The sequence below is a fragment of the Canis lupus genome, chromosome 9 (genome assembly GCF_003254725.2).
Source record: "Canis lupus dingo isolate Sandy chromosome 9, ASM325472v2, whole genome shotgun sequence".
NCBI classification, from domain to species: Eukaryota; Metazoa; Chordata; class Mammalia; order Carnivora; family Canidae; genus Canis; species Canis lupus.
In genome coordinates this window covers 3,721,176-3,737,291 of record NC_064251.1, presented here as the reverse complement: position 1 = coordinate 3,737,291, position 16,116 = coordinate 3,721,176, and the positions used below count along the sequence as shown (strand labels likewise).

Sequence of the window (16,116 nt, the reverse complement as noted above, 5' to 3'; positions counted from 1 at the left end):
CAATAATTTGGGGACAAACAACAAAAGAAAAATCAACTGATGAGGCTATGTCAAACTCAAAAGTTTCTGCACAGCATAAGAAATAATAAACACTTAGAGAATGGGAGAAATATTTTGTAAGCCATATATTGGATAAGGGTTTAATATCCAAAATATATAAAGAACTCTGTCTCGGACACCTGGGTGGCTCAGTGGTTGAGCATCTGCCTTTGGCTCAGGGCATGATCCCGGTTCTGGAATTGAGTTCCACACTGGGCTCCCTGCAAGGAGCCTGCTTCTTCCTGTGCCTGCCTTTCTCTCTGTCTCTCATGAATAAATAAAACCTTTTTTAAAAAAAAAAAAGGAACTCAGTTAACTAAAACAACAATAAAAAAGTCTGAAAAAAAAATAGATAGAGGGGCGCCTGGTGGCTCAGTGGTTGAGCGTCTCCCTTGGTCTTGGGTTGGGATCCTGGGGTCCTGGCATTGAGTTCCACATTGGGCTCCCCACAGGGAGCCTGCTTCTTCCTCTGCCTATGTCTCTGCCTCTGCCTCTGCCTCTGCCTCTGTGTCTCTTATGAATAAATAAAAACTTTCTAAAAAGTAGGTAGTATAACTAAATAGACATTTCTGCAAAGTGGATATCAGATGACCAACAGACACATGGAAAGATGCTCAGCATCCCTCATCATCAGAAAAATGCAAATCAAAACCACGATGAGATCTCCCCTCACACCTGTCAGAATGACTTCTGTCAAGAAGACCAGGGACAACAGGTGCTGGCAAGGATGTGGTAAAAAGGGAACCCTTGTGCACTGTTGGGAGAAGTGTAAATTTGTCCAACTGGTATGGAAAACAATATGGAGGTTCCTCAAAAAAATTAGAAGTAGACTTACTGTACGATCCAGCAATTCCAGGTCTGGGCATATACCCAGAGGATGAAAATGAGATCTTGGCAAGATATCCACACTTCTTTGTTTATCGCAGCATTATTCACAATAGCCAAGGTAGGGAAACAACCCAAATGCCCATCAACGAGTGAATGGATAAGAAAGAAATGGCTCATGCACAGAGTGGAACATTATTCAGCTGTGAGAAAGGAAGATGTCCTGCCATTTGCAACAATGTGAACCTTAAGTTCCTGATCCTGAGTGAGCAAAGTCAGCCAAAACAAGTATTTCATGGTTTTGTTTCATTCTGCTCACACATGGAATCTATCAAAGTTCAACCTGTACAGCACAGAGAGCGAATGGTGTTACTGGGGAGTGGGGCTGTTGGAGAGGGTGGGGAGTGGTGGTATTTCAGGGTACAGATTTGTAACAAGCAGTACATAAGCCACAGAGATCCAGTGGGCCGTGTGAGGAATACAGACAGTAATGTAGTATAAATTATGTAACCAGGTAACTATGCTACCAATATGCAGATGCATCAAAGTTACACATACACCTTAAACTTATACAGTGTTACACATCAGATTTATTCAGTTAAAAAATAAGTAAATAAAATAATAAGTATGTTAAATATTCACCTGTAAAATGCATTTGGTTCCTGTTCTTCATTCCCAGGAAATATAGGATCCAGTTCCCACAAGCCTCTGGCCACAGCATTTTTGTTAACCAGTCAGTACATAACCTTGCTTTGTGTGTGTTTCTATCTAAAGACACCTTACTTAATACATATTTCTCACAAATAGCTATATGCCATATTTTTTTCTTTATAGGAAAACATTAGCTAGGAAAGATGTAGCATTTTCCTGACCCTGGGTCATTTGACCATAAATCTCTTTGGCCATCTATACTGTAGTGCTCTCTGCTACACCTTTCTTAAAATCAGTCACCATCTTGGGGTGCCTGGGTGGCTCAGTCCATTAAGCATCCGACTCTTGGTCTCAGCTCAGGTCTTGATCTCAGGGTTGTGAATTCAAGCCCTGTGTTGGGCTTCATGCTGCGCATGCAGCCTACTTAAACAAACAAAAAAATCAGTCATCACCTTGTCATCCAAAAAGCCACTTTTCCATCCTTTCCGTAGCTTCATCACACACTGTAGGTATATTTGTAAGAGTGTTCAGAAAGAGCTAACAGTGTGGTCTCTTGGGTTCCTGAGTTACAATGCTGCTCTTCCTTTGCTGGACAAACCAGATCGCTGATTCACTCACGTTGAACTTGAACAGCAGCGTTGTAACTCGTGCCTCAACAGCACTCACCTAACACATTTTCTCCATCAGGCACAAGACTTCCTTCTTGCACGCAAGAACCCAAAAGACCATATTAGCACTCACTTGGGGTTCATTTGAAACACCGCAGTCACCAACAAAAAGCACAAAACTGTGGAAAATGTGGCACTAAATAGACCACAAAGGGATATTTGTTACTGTAGAAGAGCTGAGTATGAAGCAGAGAGCATCTTGTTTGGCCTGAGTTAGGAAAGTGTGTTCAGGCAACCAAGATTTTTCACTACCCTCCGCATGTCCACAGATGACCACAAAAGTGCCAGTTATTGATTTAGGGCTACAGATAAATTTAGCCAGCCAGTAAATTCACAAGCACAGAATCCATGTATGATGAGGATCAACTTTATAATTAATGTGCAGGCACCAAAATGTGTGATACAAGCCGCCAGGACAGATGTGACAATCCGTGAGAACTGGAAGAAGTTCATTGTAGCTTGTTAGAATTGTAAAACAGCACAAAGGCAAAGGTGGCCACACAAAACCAATCACTAGCCCAAGAGCCCATAAGGACAAAAACTGTGTCTGTTTTATATGATATTGTGTCTACAGTATGTGGAAGAGAGCCTTTGCAGCTCACAGGGATGCAGGAAATGGAAACCAATGGCTGTGAGGGTTCAGCAGTGCCATTTTAAACAAGATCAGGGAAGGTCTGTGTGAAGAAGGGGGTGCCTCCCAGTGGGGAGGAAGGGCAGGCCCTGAGGGGCAGAGTGGCAGGTGTGATTGGAGGGGAAGGAGCCAGAGCAGGGCTAAGAGCAGGGCCTGGTTACAAACTGACAGAGGCTTGCAAGAGTGACACCACAGCCTCTCCATTTTTCATGGGGTTAAAGGCTCCAACTGGCGCCCATCTTGTGCTCGGCACCCCTGACTGACATTCCTTGGGCATTTGGGTGTAAGCATTGCTTCTGTTTGTTGTACAGGCGCCCTGTTGGAAAAGAAGGTGGACGTGGACAAGCGTGGACTGGGAGTGACCGACTACAATGGAGTGGTCACCAAAGCCCTTGGCTGCCGCCCACCAGTCTCCAAAGACTCTTCCGGGGACCGCCCCACCTTTCTTGACAAGGTGTGAACTCGGGTGGTTTGTTGGTTGGTTGGTTTTTAACAACAGGTATTTTTCATTTTTACTGTGTCCTTAACACAAGCTGGGTTAAATACTTGCCAGATTGCAATATTTAAGTGACTTTTATCCAGTTTAAAAAATATATATATGAATGTTTAACTCAGAAGAGAAAGTATTGTATTTCATACGATGTGACTAGGGGTAAAAAATACTGAAATTAAAAACTGCTTTTTCATTTTAGTGGGTGAACTTGGCTGGGTTATCTGCTTCAATTTGTCTAATAACAGGGGTTATCAAATTTCTGTTTTACGGTCTTATTTTATATGCACTGTTCTTCGGACTGAAATGATGTGTTACACATTTAATCTCAGAAAAAGAAACTAGAAGTGGTTGGGTGCAGGCACCCGTATCTAGCCGGCCCTGCTTGGCCACTTCAGAGAGTGAAGCCCCCAGGGTGGTTCACATGTCCACACACCGGTTCAGTCCCTTCAGGATTGTCATGTAGTGATGCTCCCTCTCCAAATTGGTGTGACTTCAAAAGGGGGAGACCAGCATCCCATGAAATTCAATCAAAATGTTAATCTTGAAAATAAAATTGAAGCAAGAAAGGACAGGTTTTAAAAAAAAAATCAGAACAGAATGGTTTACTGGAGAGAGAGATAAACTTCATCTCTGCTCACAAATAAACATTGTCCTCTGCCATACACTCCTCTGCAGAAAGCTGTGGTGGGGGAGGGCCTTGAAGGAGGGTCAAGCCCTGCCCTCCCCCACCCTGCTGTGGTGTGGTTCATATCCAGGATGCTTAGTGAAATTGCTATTTAATTTGATATCTTATATTTTTACTTGCTAAGTGTGAGACCCTGACTCATTTCCTTAACTTTGAAATGTAGAATAATACCCCCAAAAAAAGGAAAAAAAAAAAAAAGAATAATACTACACACTTATTGTGAAGTTAGAGGAGATAAATTTGCAAAGGGCCTGACCTGTAATGTGACCTTAATAATATAAAAGAGAGTAAGGTTCTCTCTGCTTTATAACTCACCTTATTATTGGATTAAACCATGTGAAATTGCTGTTGGTAGGTCAAAAACAGCTGAATGTTACCCAGAGCCTTAGTAATGAAGAAAGGAGCCTATTTATTTGAAAGCAGTTGTAAAGTGTTTTCCAAATAAGATTTCAGCTACTATTTCGTCCTTCTCCTGAGCCCTGCCCCTGGGCGGGGTGGGCAGGGTCTGAGCCCATTATAAACTAATGATTGTGTTTGTAAATTAATTGTTAAAACGGGAGCAGCATCTTAATCCTGTTTCTCTTTTTCTTTTCCCCTCTTCCTTTGGCCCATTTCTCCATTCTCTTGTTATCCACACTTTTTTGATCTTTTAATTCTTTATTCATCCACATCCCCTTATATGTCCTTGGGAAACTGCTTTGTGCTTTGTCTGCGGACGAATACTGCACACAGCTCACCCTTTCTTTCTCCAATCAGGACGGCGGCCTAGTGGAAGAGCCCACGACTTCACCGTTTTTGCCTTCACCAAGCCTGAAGCTCCCCCTTTCAAACAGTGCACTCCCTAATCAGGCCCTGGGTGGGATTGCCTCAGGGCTGGGCATGCAAAACTTGAATTCTTCTAGACAGGTAAGGCTGTGGGGAGAGAGGCAGTGTAGTCTCAGTTTCACCTGTCTCTAAAAAATGTGTTTGGGACCTATACTCTCTGATTTTTAACTAATACCTTTATAAAGGTAGCTGAAATCTAGAAGGATTTCCCTTCAAGTGACGTACAAGTATTGAAAGTTGAATCTAGTTATTGAAATTGAACCATATTCTAGGAAATAGAATTTTATTTATTTTTACACCTAACAAACTCATACCTGAGTTCAGTGCTCTCACTGCTAACATATTGCTGCTTTAAATGGTGCATCCTGCAGAGTGGTCTTCAGTTGCCAAATCCCTTCATAGATCCAGGTGATGCCATCCTTCCTCCTGGCAATCCAGACCTTACATACACTGGTCTGTGAGAAAACACCACTCAATCCCCTTGCTCCCTGAAATAGAGGTAATGTCTTGGGGGTTTCCAGAGAGCCACATTGAGGCATTTTCCCTGTCTTTGACATGCAGGGAAAGTGAGTCCCTGACAGGTGTCACAGAAGGGAGGACTGAGAGTTTGTATTGACTGCTGCTTCATGCCATTTGTCTCTCCCCATCCCCCTAGAAGACGTGACATGCAAGCCACTCATGCTTTTCCCATCTATAGGACGTCCTTTTTATGGATTTCCTCCCACATGAGGCTGACATGCACCCACCTTTGAAGCATCTTTTTAAGCAGTGCCCTGAGTGTGCCTCTTCTCCCAGGGTAGCAGTCAGTGGTACCTCTTCCCAGTGCCATCCCCATCTGCACAAGCCTCGCCGTCTTAGGTTGCTAACCCTAGTGGTAACTCAGCGTACCACCTGCTTTTCGGGGCTTTTGCCATGTGATGGTTCACCAGCTGGCAGGCAGGAGCTGGGAATTAGCCCACCTGGCGGGTCTGCTGCTCAGTGTCCATCAGGTAACTTCCTCTAGGAGAGCAGAAGGTATACTGAAAAACGTGTTGATTATATTTAGCACAAAGGTAACTACCTAGACTTGTCTAGTTATTCAGCTTCAGCTTTGGCTGAGATTATTCTTCTGTTTCCTCACTGAAAATGTTGGTGTCTTCGGGTTTGTAATCTCTACCCCTTACCACTCCTTACCTCACTGCACATACCCTTTGAGGAAAGTTGAGCAGCCCAGTAGCTATGCTTTGCTTCTATTCGTCGTGCTATGTGGTGGTCATGTCTTCAGATGTGATAGCCTGGTTTGAGGACATGTTCTGACTGGCCCTACTCTGTGGCCTCTGTGATTTAAAAACATAGGCCAGCTTCACGGGTTGACTGTCATCAGGGACCAGTCTGAATGGCACCATTTACTATGAATTCACTTTGGTAGAAGTTGGTACGCTTTTGCTGTCACATTTAGGAGAGCACAGCCTCCTCCAGGGCCCTTCCATCGCCCAGCTCCCTAACCACTTGGCCCTTCTGTCTCCCCGCAGATACCGAGTGGCAATCTGGGTATGTTCGGCAGTAGCGGAGCAGCACAAGCCAGGACCATGCAACAGCCGCCGCAGCCCCCCGTGCAGCCTCTGAGCTCCTCCCAGCCCAGCCTCCGTGCTCAAGTGCCTCCGTTTCTATCCCCTCAGGTCCGACCCTTGGCCATGCACTCTGAGTCAGGGGACCCAGTGGCCATCCTGTGGTGTCTGTGCCTCAGCAATGGCACTGCTTTAAAGTGAGAGCGAACTTACCCACACCCAAGAGGAGCCTCCTGGTGTTACTTAGACAGTCCTTTCAGCCTGTCCGTTTGTCCTCCTGCTGCAGGAGGCACTTTCAGAACTGCTCTTCAGCCAGCGATCTGTCCTCCTGTCAGGAGCGGTGTTGCCGGGTGAAAAGATGTGCCTCACATGCCACCATGATGGGATTTTTGTCCTGGCCTTGACAAATATATTCAGCTGAGCCTGATGAATTGTCCTGGCTAGGAGGGGAGATAACTGGCTGAAACATGGCTTAGCCCTCCCTATGTGAGGGAGCACCCAGGAGCAATCAGGGCCCTAAGGATGCCTTAGTGGCCAACTGCATGTGATCATAGGTCATAGAATGTGTATTAATATGTTACAGACTCCTTAGTTAAGTTCATTACTTTGTGTTAGACCACTTTTGCCTACAGAAATTCTTTTTTAAAAAGTGTCAAACAAAAGGAAGGAAAAGGATATCTTATTTTGCATAGCTCTAAAGCATATGGAATTTTTTCATGTCAATATCATTTACTTATGGAACATTCCTTAATTCTATACTTCAGACTGAGTTTTTCCTTACAGTGTTTCAGTCCTCATCCCTTCTAAAAATACTGAATAATACTAATGATAAGTTATAGAATTAGCTGGAAGGAGTTATCCCTCCACAATTGGTTGATCCCAGGTTTGTGAGTTGACATGGCTGAAATGTAGGTAAAATAATAGTTAAATTTGTTCATCATGATACAAGGTGAACTGCTATACCAGAGACCTCCGAGTACAGAAGCTTAGACAGGACAGGTGTTTGCTTCTCTTGTGTGGCCCTGCAGGACGCTCTGCCACAGCCCTTCCCAATCACACAACACATCTACTCATGTCCCACTATCCAAGCCTGGGGACAGAGCTGGGCCTGGGTGACAGCAGGTTTCCCACACCCAGCAAAGCATGTGTCACCCTCGTGCCCCCACATGACCTATACTATTTATTACATAGCGTGTTTTCTTCAAATGACTTGCCTGCTGAAATTAATTTATTCTAATAGAAAACTTTACATATCTACCATAAATAGAAAAGTCAGTTTTCTGATACACAGTAAATAATTATTAAAGTAAAAGATGCCCTTCCACGTGCTACCTAAAAAATCATCTTGCATAAATATTGTGATAAGGACACATAGTACATAGTGGAAAACATCAAAATCTCTGACAGCAGGCCCTGGATGGTTTCAGAGCAGTAAATTCCAGTCGAAGCCCCCCCACCCCCCGCAAATGGGAGAGCAGCCTGATGTCCAGGTCAGGGCTGGCAGAGCAGGTGTAGACTACTTCCCGAGCCCATCCTGGGTGGAGACCCCACAATCACTGTTTCAAGTCCTTGAGCCATGCCTGTTTATTTTCACATAACAGAATGTGATATCAGTTTTCAACAGGAGTCACCCAGAGCCCTAGCATCTTAATTCATGATAAAATATTCTGAGGCGGAAGGCTCTTTCTCTCCTTCCTTCCTTATTTTCCACAGAAGCATGTGAACTACTAATGGCAAAATGCTCATGAGTTTTTTTTAATGGCTTTTGAAGTTAATTCTTAAGACAAGTATAACTGTCACTGATTAATCAGCTCTGCATCTTCAAAGACTGCCTAGACTGGTGGCCATTTCAATAGGGACACGTGTGCCTGATACTCTGTCTTCTGTTCAACAGGTTCAAGCACAGCTTTTGCAGTTTGCAGCAAAAAACATTGGTCTCAACCCTGCACTATTGACCTCGCCAATCAATCCTCAGCATATGACGATGTTGAACCAGCTCTATCAGCTGCAGCTGGTAAGTGGGCAGATCCTTTCAGCTTCGAGAACTCAGGAAAAGTACCCACTGACATTTCCGTAGCTATGCCAGTGACATAGCCACTGACCAATAAAAGTCATTGATGCCATGCTTTCTTAATGTCAGGGAATGTCATTGAGACATTCATAAATTTTTTTAGACTATAAAAAAAAAATTAGGAAGTTTTGCACTTACGGGTGTTTTTCCTCAGCTTTGTGAATTCTCTGGCCCCTTCACAGAGCATCCCAGACCCTAACAGCAGGCATGTCCTTCAGCCTGGGCTCTCAGCTAGCCTTTCTCATCCAGAGTTTCCTATCAGAACCAGAGAGAGAACACAGAAATTCATTCAAGTGACAACTATCTAAATTCTTCAAAGGTGGTTCACATAAAGACTGTTCTGGAAGCTTGAAAGAGAAGTTACTTCATTACATATGGTAGATGCCTTTGAGATTAGGGTTTAATTCTCTCTCACAACACCTGTTAAGAAAGGCTGATGTAGCCTAATCTTGAAAGTTTTACAATTTAACATACCTTAAATTTTAAGTCTTCAACATCTAACTGTTTTTACCATAAAATGCCATGCCACCATATCTCTACATGCATACTGATTTATATACACTAAAGACCTTTCTGTAAAATATTGACACCTGCTTTATTTCGAAGTCTTGTCGAGCAACTTCATCTCCTAGAAAATGACCAGGAATCCTGAAGGAAGGGAAAAAAGGCCTCTGATAGACAAAAGCATTGATGCCAAGGCTTTCCTTACAGGAGAGCCCCAGGCCATGTTGGTCCTAACCCTTTACTGGCTGTTAAGACTCCGGTCTAACCAGCCTGAGGGTCCAGTTTTCCAGTAAGTAGCAGCATGGGATGGGAGGGGAAAAGTGCTCTGAGACGAATTGTGGTGTCAGGGAGAACACAGAGCTCAGAAAGTGGGGCCATGATCATCTTAGGCTCTCAGAGGCTGTTTCTTGGTCCATAAAATGGGAGACAGGGTGGGGGGCACACCTTGCAGCATGGTGGTAAGATTTCCCAGGACCTGAAAGTGCCATGAATAGGTGGTTCAAGCCCACAGGATTATTGCTTTTACTACCAACAGCAACAGAGACCCCTAACCTCAGAGATGGAGAAAGAAACAACCGTAAAATTCAGGTACATATTTAGAAAGCATATTATGTAGATATGTTGTTATAGAGGAAAATAGCTTTCTGCTCCTTGATAACACTGAAGACATGGCTATATTCTGACCTGAGACATAGTTATCATACTGATGTTCTAGAATCTCTTACTTATATGGTAAATTTTATTGACCCCTATAGTGTGAAAGGCATCAAGAAAATCTTTTTTTCCATTGAGGCATTTTATTTGCATGTATATATTATATCTCCAGAAAAAGAATCACAGGATTTTCTTTCCCTCCTGTGCATTTTCATCTTGCTACTTCATGTCCATGATGCCAGCTGAGCTTGTCAGCACAGTGAAACCAAACTGGCAGAACAGGAGATTATTCCACCATTTTTCTAGATCTTTGAGTTGTACATCCAATCTGTGGCTGATCACTCCACTCATGTTTAACCTGTGCCTGTGAGGTTCACAATTTTCCCAGCTGATAGACAAAAGCATTGATGCCAAAGCTCTCCTTACAGGAGAGCCCTGGGCCCTGTTGTCCCTAACCCGTTACTGGCTGTTAGACTCACAAGTTTGAGGGTCCAGTTTTCCAGTTAGTGAAGCCCCAGGCCCTGGAAACAAATGCTCTTAAAAATCATCAGTGATCTCAAATTTGCCAATATAACCGTGCTTCATGGTTGCAATTAGAAACTGAACTGTGACATTAGAGTATGGCCCTAGTAAGAGCCTGGCCTTCGCCTCTCTTTTCAGCACTGTTAATGTTCTTCAGAGCATCTGCCAGGACATTCGCATGCACCATTGTGGCGGCACAGAAAGATGGCAGAAAAAGCAAGAAAATTTTTTTTTTTTTTTTTAAGATTTTATTTATTTATTCATGAGAGACACACAGAGAGAGGCAGAGGGAGAAGCAGGCTCCATGCAGAAAGCTTGATGTGGAACTCGATCCCAGGACTCTAGGATCATGCCCTGGGCTGAAGGCAGCACTAAACCGTCGAGCCACCTGGGCTGCCCACGTTTTACATTTCCACCGGCCGCGCATGAGGGTTTCAATTCCTCCACAGCCCACCACTCGCAGTGTCCTTTAAAAAAAAAAAACAAAACAAAACAAAATGAAAGCTGCAGCCATCTCAAGAAAATCTTGAATTATGTTTAATATATTGTTTTACAAACTGTGCATATTGTTTTTAATTTTTTTTTTCAAAATAATTAGTAAAATAAGGTTTTGGTGTATCCTGAAGTTAAGTTTTAGGGCCTTTAAAGATTCACTTAAGTGGAATATTTTATTCCTCTATAATTTAGAGATTAATGAGGCATTTTTAATAGTATAGTCTTTACCTTTATTTGGATCCTGTTTTAATAAATCCTCTTGCTAAACACATGCTCAAAATTCCATGTTATAAGAAAATAATATATGAGAGGCAACCAGTATTTCGAAGTGACCAGATGATGAAACTTCTGCATGGGTGTGCAGAGGTGCTCACAGCCACTTAAGCTCGCTGGGCAGGCAGGGCCTGTGCCAGTAGTGCCACAGGCCAGGATTTAGGCTGCTGTCAGAGGACATCATCATGGGTCCCTGGCACTCACAAGCCTTGAATACATACTGCTTTGTGATTGTCTGGAATGGCCAGTCACTGCCATTCTGCCACAATCTGAGCCATTCTGGACAACTTTCATCTATATTACTTAAGAATTAAGAGTGTTTCATTTTCCCATCATTTCTTTTTCCTTTTAGTTTGTATGACTCAAGCAGAAGAATTATCTCTTCATTAACTGAGAAGTATTTGCTGACAAACCTCATTACCTACACTAAGCAGGGGTACTGACTGAATTACTTTATAAAAATCTATACGCTAGAAGGGTTTGGGAAAGACATTTCTCTTTCTAAGATTTTATTTATTTATTCATGAGAATACAGAAAGAGAGAGAGAGACAGAGACACAGGCAGAGGGAGAAGCAGGTTCCATGCAGGGAACCTGACGTGGGACTCAATCCCAGGTCTCCAGGATCACACCCTGGGCTGAAGGCAGTGCTAAACCGCTGAGCCACCCAGGCTGCCCAACATTTCTCTTTCTAAAAAATGCTTCCACCTCACAGTCTGCTTAAACCACAGTATGGTAAGGGGGACCAAGAATCTTGGCTCTTCTCTCTCTTTCTCTCTTTCTCTCTTTTTTTATTTTTTATTTTTTTAATTAATTAATTATTTATTTATTTATTTATTCAGAGAGAGTGAGAGAGAGGCAGAGACACAGGCAGAGGGAGAAGCAGACTCCATGCAGGAAGCCCGACGTAGGACTCGATCCCGGGTGTCCAGGATCACACCCTGGGCTGCAGGCGGCACTAAACCGCTGCGCCACTAGGGCCGCCCTCTCTTCTTTTTTCAAATAGAAAAGTTGAATCATGTATTGATGGCCTTCTTACAATATTTTAACTCTGTGTCAACAGGCATACCAACGTTTACAAATCCAGCAGCAGATGCTACAGGCTCAGCGTAATGTTTCCGGACCTATGAGACAACAGGAGCAGCAAGTAGGTATCACCTGGGGGGTATAGCTGGACCCCTAGCTCTCGTCTTCCCTGATCTGAAGATGCTAAATGGCAAACTATTACGTTGTCATTGACTTTTCTCTTGCTAAGCCTCCCCTTTTAGCAGTCTCGGGGTCACCTTGGCTTGGGAGCAGGTTGGCCCAGCCAGCAGAGAGTGAATGCCCTGGGTCTGCAGACAAGTAACAGGCGCCACTTTGGAACCTTTTCCAACTCACATCTCTGCCATCAGGTTGCGCGCACAATCACTAACCTGCAGCAGCAGATCCAGCAGCACCAGCGCCAGCTGGCCCAGGCCCTGCTCGTGAAGCCGCCGCCGCCCCCGCCGCACCTGTCTCTGCACCCCTCTGCAGGCAAATCGTCCATGGACAGCTTCCCCCCCCACCCCCAGGCCCCCGGCCTGCCTGACCTGCAGACCAAAGAGCCGCAGTCTTCACCCAGCACCTTTGCTCCTTACCCTCTAGGTGAGTCCCGGCGGTGGGACCCACCGCTCCCCACAACAGGCTGGCGCTCTGCTGGGGCTTCCTGGTAAGGGGGCAGCACCGGCCGTTCTTCTGCAGAGCAAAATTCTGCTATGGCCATACTTTCCAGGATAAAATCTTTTAAAGTAGCACCAGTGAAAGCCCCAGAATTCCCTTATTTCTATTGTTGACTCAGTTTGTTCTATTCCTGGTTTATGCTTTTTTAGCAGCCACCATCCTCCAACCTAACTGCAGGGATGAGTTTATAATGGTTTTACTAATAAAGGTTTTAGATTTTTACAAATCAGAGACTTCTTGGAAAGCAGAGGAGTTGTCCATACACATCCTGTAGTGTAGAAGATGGTTTGTATAGCCTGCCAAATCCATATGACTGTGTTGACCTGTAGGAAGCGTGCTCAACACATGAAACCCTCAGGTCAACAAAAGAAACGATGCTGCCTTCCAGGTCAGACAAGCCAGCCGGGAGGGATTTGTTACAGGTGATGTAACTGCATTTAGTAATGAGGAAATGTCATGGGGAGGTATATGTCAGTAAATCAATTATACGTGTGAAACAATTTGACGTAAGAATCCAGAAACTGGTAGAAGTTCTCAGGCTTGTCTGTCAGTTGGCTGTTAGTGTGAAGCTACAGGACAAAGGGAACCAGAAACCCAGGAAATAAATATCCAAAGGAGCAAAAGCCAGAGTTGCATAATAGTGAGTTTGCTACTGGCTGATGGTCCTCTTTCCATGATACTGCCCTGAAAAGAGCCATAAATCGTACGACCACATTCTCTTGACGTGCAGTTGATGTGATATGTCCATAATATGAACCTGATGAATGTGATCATCCTGTCCCTCTCTCATTGCCCCTTGCTCACAGCCCTTTATATGCACAGAGGAGGACAGTCTGGTGACTAAGGTCTGGCTGGGGAGATGCCCACCACACCAGGTCCCAGCTCCACCAGGACTGGCTCAGCACTTCCTTGGGTGACTTGCTTGACTGGCTCTGCCTCAATTCTAAAATGGAGATACTTACCTCATGGGGTCCTTTAAAGATTGAATTAATACGTGAAGTTCTCAGGATAGTGCCCTTTGTGAGACATGTTTAGGAGTCCTTTCAGAAACAGTTTCTGTTGTCTGTTACTCTAAAACACTTCTGCTTCAGCTTTCTAGTGTCCATCTGGCCTCTCAACCTATTTTTGGAGAATAAAGTACACTAATCTCTCCTTTTAAGGATTTTTCCTTAGCACACATGAAAGCATTAGTAGAGTGACTCTTCAAAATTGGATGAAAAATATTTTGATAATATTTTATAATATTCACATTAGACTTATAAATGTATTAAAAATAAGTAGCAAGACACCTGGCTGTCTCAGTCAGTAGAGCATGTGACTCTTGCTCTCGGGGTTGTGAGCTCAAGCCCCACATTGAGTGTAGAGGTTACACAGAGTCTCCTTGCTCTGCTGTCTCTTGACTGCTGGGATTTGTCATCCACACGGGAAGATCAGGCATAGAATAATGAAAACCTTCATAGGCAGTGCTGCAGAGAAGGGAAAGCTTGTGTTCACCTTAAGTGGTGAAGGAAGAACCCAGTGCAGGAGCTAAGCTTGGATCCCAGATGAGCTGGACTTTAGTGACAAGAGCCTGGAACAGAGGAAAGGGAGTGTCCAGGGTGGTCGTGCTAAGTTGTGGGTGGGGGTCCACATATGAGCATGCAAGTTGGGGAGATAGGTTCAGGCCAAGCATTTTAAAGGCCAGGCCAGAGCCCAGCCTTGTTGTCCACTCACCTGACTGGATCTGTACAAATGGAAGTAAAGATTGCCATCCGTGTGAACCCCACACAGGCAGCCCCAGGCAGCATCTAACATGCACAGACATTTTGTTTCATCTGCAGAGTTGTGTGTGTATTTGCCACTATCCCCACCAGGCCCACTTCATAGCCACTGGGCCCCTGTATGCATTTGACTTGGCCATCACGGATTTAAAGCCAAGAACAAACCTGATTGATACTTTGCTTAGGAGTACAGATTAACTTTGACTCATGTACCAAGATGTACAGTCTGTGGATCCTAGGGTGCGCACCTGCCAAGTATTCTCCACCAGCTGAGCATTCAGTCCAGCTCGTAACTGGTGGCCCCATCAGGGACTCTTTATCATCCTCCTCCCTCTCCTTAGTAACCTGGCACGGTGTTGCCAGATACAGCAGCAGGTTCTTTAGCTGTGAGAAAGAAAACCCAGGGTTGGCATGCACTCCAGCTGGGGGCAGGCAGCAGTCCCCGATGCTCTCCAATAGGTCAAGTCCTTAAAATGAGTTTGATATTTAAAGTCCTGAAGAGCAGACTTTTAGTAAAGTAAGTTCACTCAAAGTGGAATTGCGTTATTGCTACTAGATTGTTCTGGAGGTGCTACTTTAGAACACTGTCAGAACTCTGAAAGAGTTATATTGATCTGGTGAGTTTCCCTAAGATATCCTAAGATCAAAAAAGATTTTCCAAATTGTCTGGACTTGCACTGTCTTTCTGTGGGTACTGAGGAGCACTGGGACCATGTTTAACTCTGAAACGTGTGAAATGGAGAGTTGTTGGTCTTACTTAATCAGAGAATGTTCATTTCCATTTCACCTTAATTCAGGAATAATGTTCCTGGAAACTTAACATGTTGTTTAAAAGACAAAAGTTTTTCTTTCTACCAGCATTAAAAGTTAGAGTGAAGTATGTGGCCATGAGTTAAGACTTGGATTGATTCTCCAGGAGAGCTTTAGAATGCAATAAAATCTAGAGGAAGAGTAGGCATATGCTAACAGCATTTCTATTTTTAGCTGGACTGAACCCAAACATGAATGTCAACAGCATGGACATGACTGGTGGTTTGTCGGTGAAGGACCCGTCCCAGTCCCAGTCACGTCTCCCTCAGTGGACACACCCCAACCCGATGGACAACTTACCCGGTGCTGCTTCTCCCCTCGATCAGAACCCCAGCAAGCATGGTATGTCTAAGCTGGGGTGCCTGTGGCCCAGCCATGCCTGTTCCAACTGCTGACTCTCCAGGTGTAGAGCATACTCATTCTATCACTCCCACTGAGTCTCTTGTCTAAGAATTCGATCACAGAGTGTGTAATCTGGGCTGTGGTCAAACTTTCTGAAACCTCAATCTTCAGGTCTTTGCTATAAACCCAGCCGGAGTTGAAAATACCCCAGGGCAACAAAGAACATTGGTCATAGTCTGCATATTTGTTATTGATACCTGTGTTCTTCAATAAAAAATTTGTCTACTGAGAAAAAAATTTTTCAATAAAATGATGAAACACAATAGAAAATCAAATGCTTAAAAAAAAGAAGCAAAAGTGCTGATAACTAGAGGAGGTGACCTCACTATTAAGCATTAACTTTAGCTCCCAGTTTCCTGATAGCATAAATAGGGAAAATGTAATAGACATATGATTCTTTCTTGATATAAATATTCTAAAAGGAAAAACAAAAATTAATAACCGTTAATTCTACAAGAAAATCCTCACACGCTACCGGGGCACCTTCCTGGCCTTGGCAGGAGAGCATAATCGCCTCTGGCAGGGCGGTCCAGTCCAGAAGATAAGGGCTCTGTGTTCACA

The 16,116-nt window shown here is 44.0% G+C and overlaps 1 protein-coding gene across 7 annotated transcripts in view; it reads left to right on the top strand.

Moving 5' to 3' along the window:
* TNRC6C (trinucleotide repeat containing adaptor 6C) overlaps nucleotides 1-16,116 on the top strand; it is a 153,403-nt gene that overhangs the window by 120,937 nt on the left and 16,350 nt on the right. For 6 of the 7 annotated variants that reach the window (XM_025468138.3, XM_025468137.3, XM_049113884.1 and 3 more), the window contains 7 exons: nucleotides 3,126-3,268; nucleotides 4,749-4,898; nucleotides 6,329-6,475; nucleotides 8,259-8,378; nucleotides 11,946-12,029; nucleotides 12,277-12,508; nucleotides 15,328-15,495. In XM_025468138.3, coding sequence (XP_025323923.3) covers nucleotides 3,126-3,268; nucleotides 4,749-4,898; nucleotides 6,329-6,475; nucleotides 8,259-8,378; nucleotides 11,946-12,029; nucleotides 12,277-12,508; nucleotides 15,328-15,495 — 1,044 coding nt within the window. The remainder of the gene's footprint in view (nucleotides 1-3,125; nucleotides 3,269-4,748; nucleotides 4,899-6,328; nucleotides 6,476-8,258; nucleotides 8,379-11,945; nucleotides 12,030-12,276; nucleotides 12,509-15,327; nucleotides 15,496-16,116) is intronic. The other variant, XM_025468139.3, reaches the window with a different exon arrangement.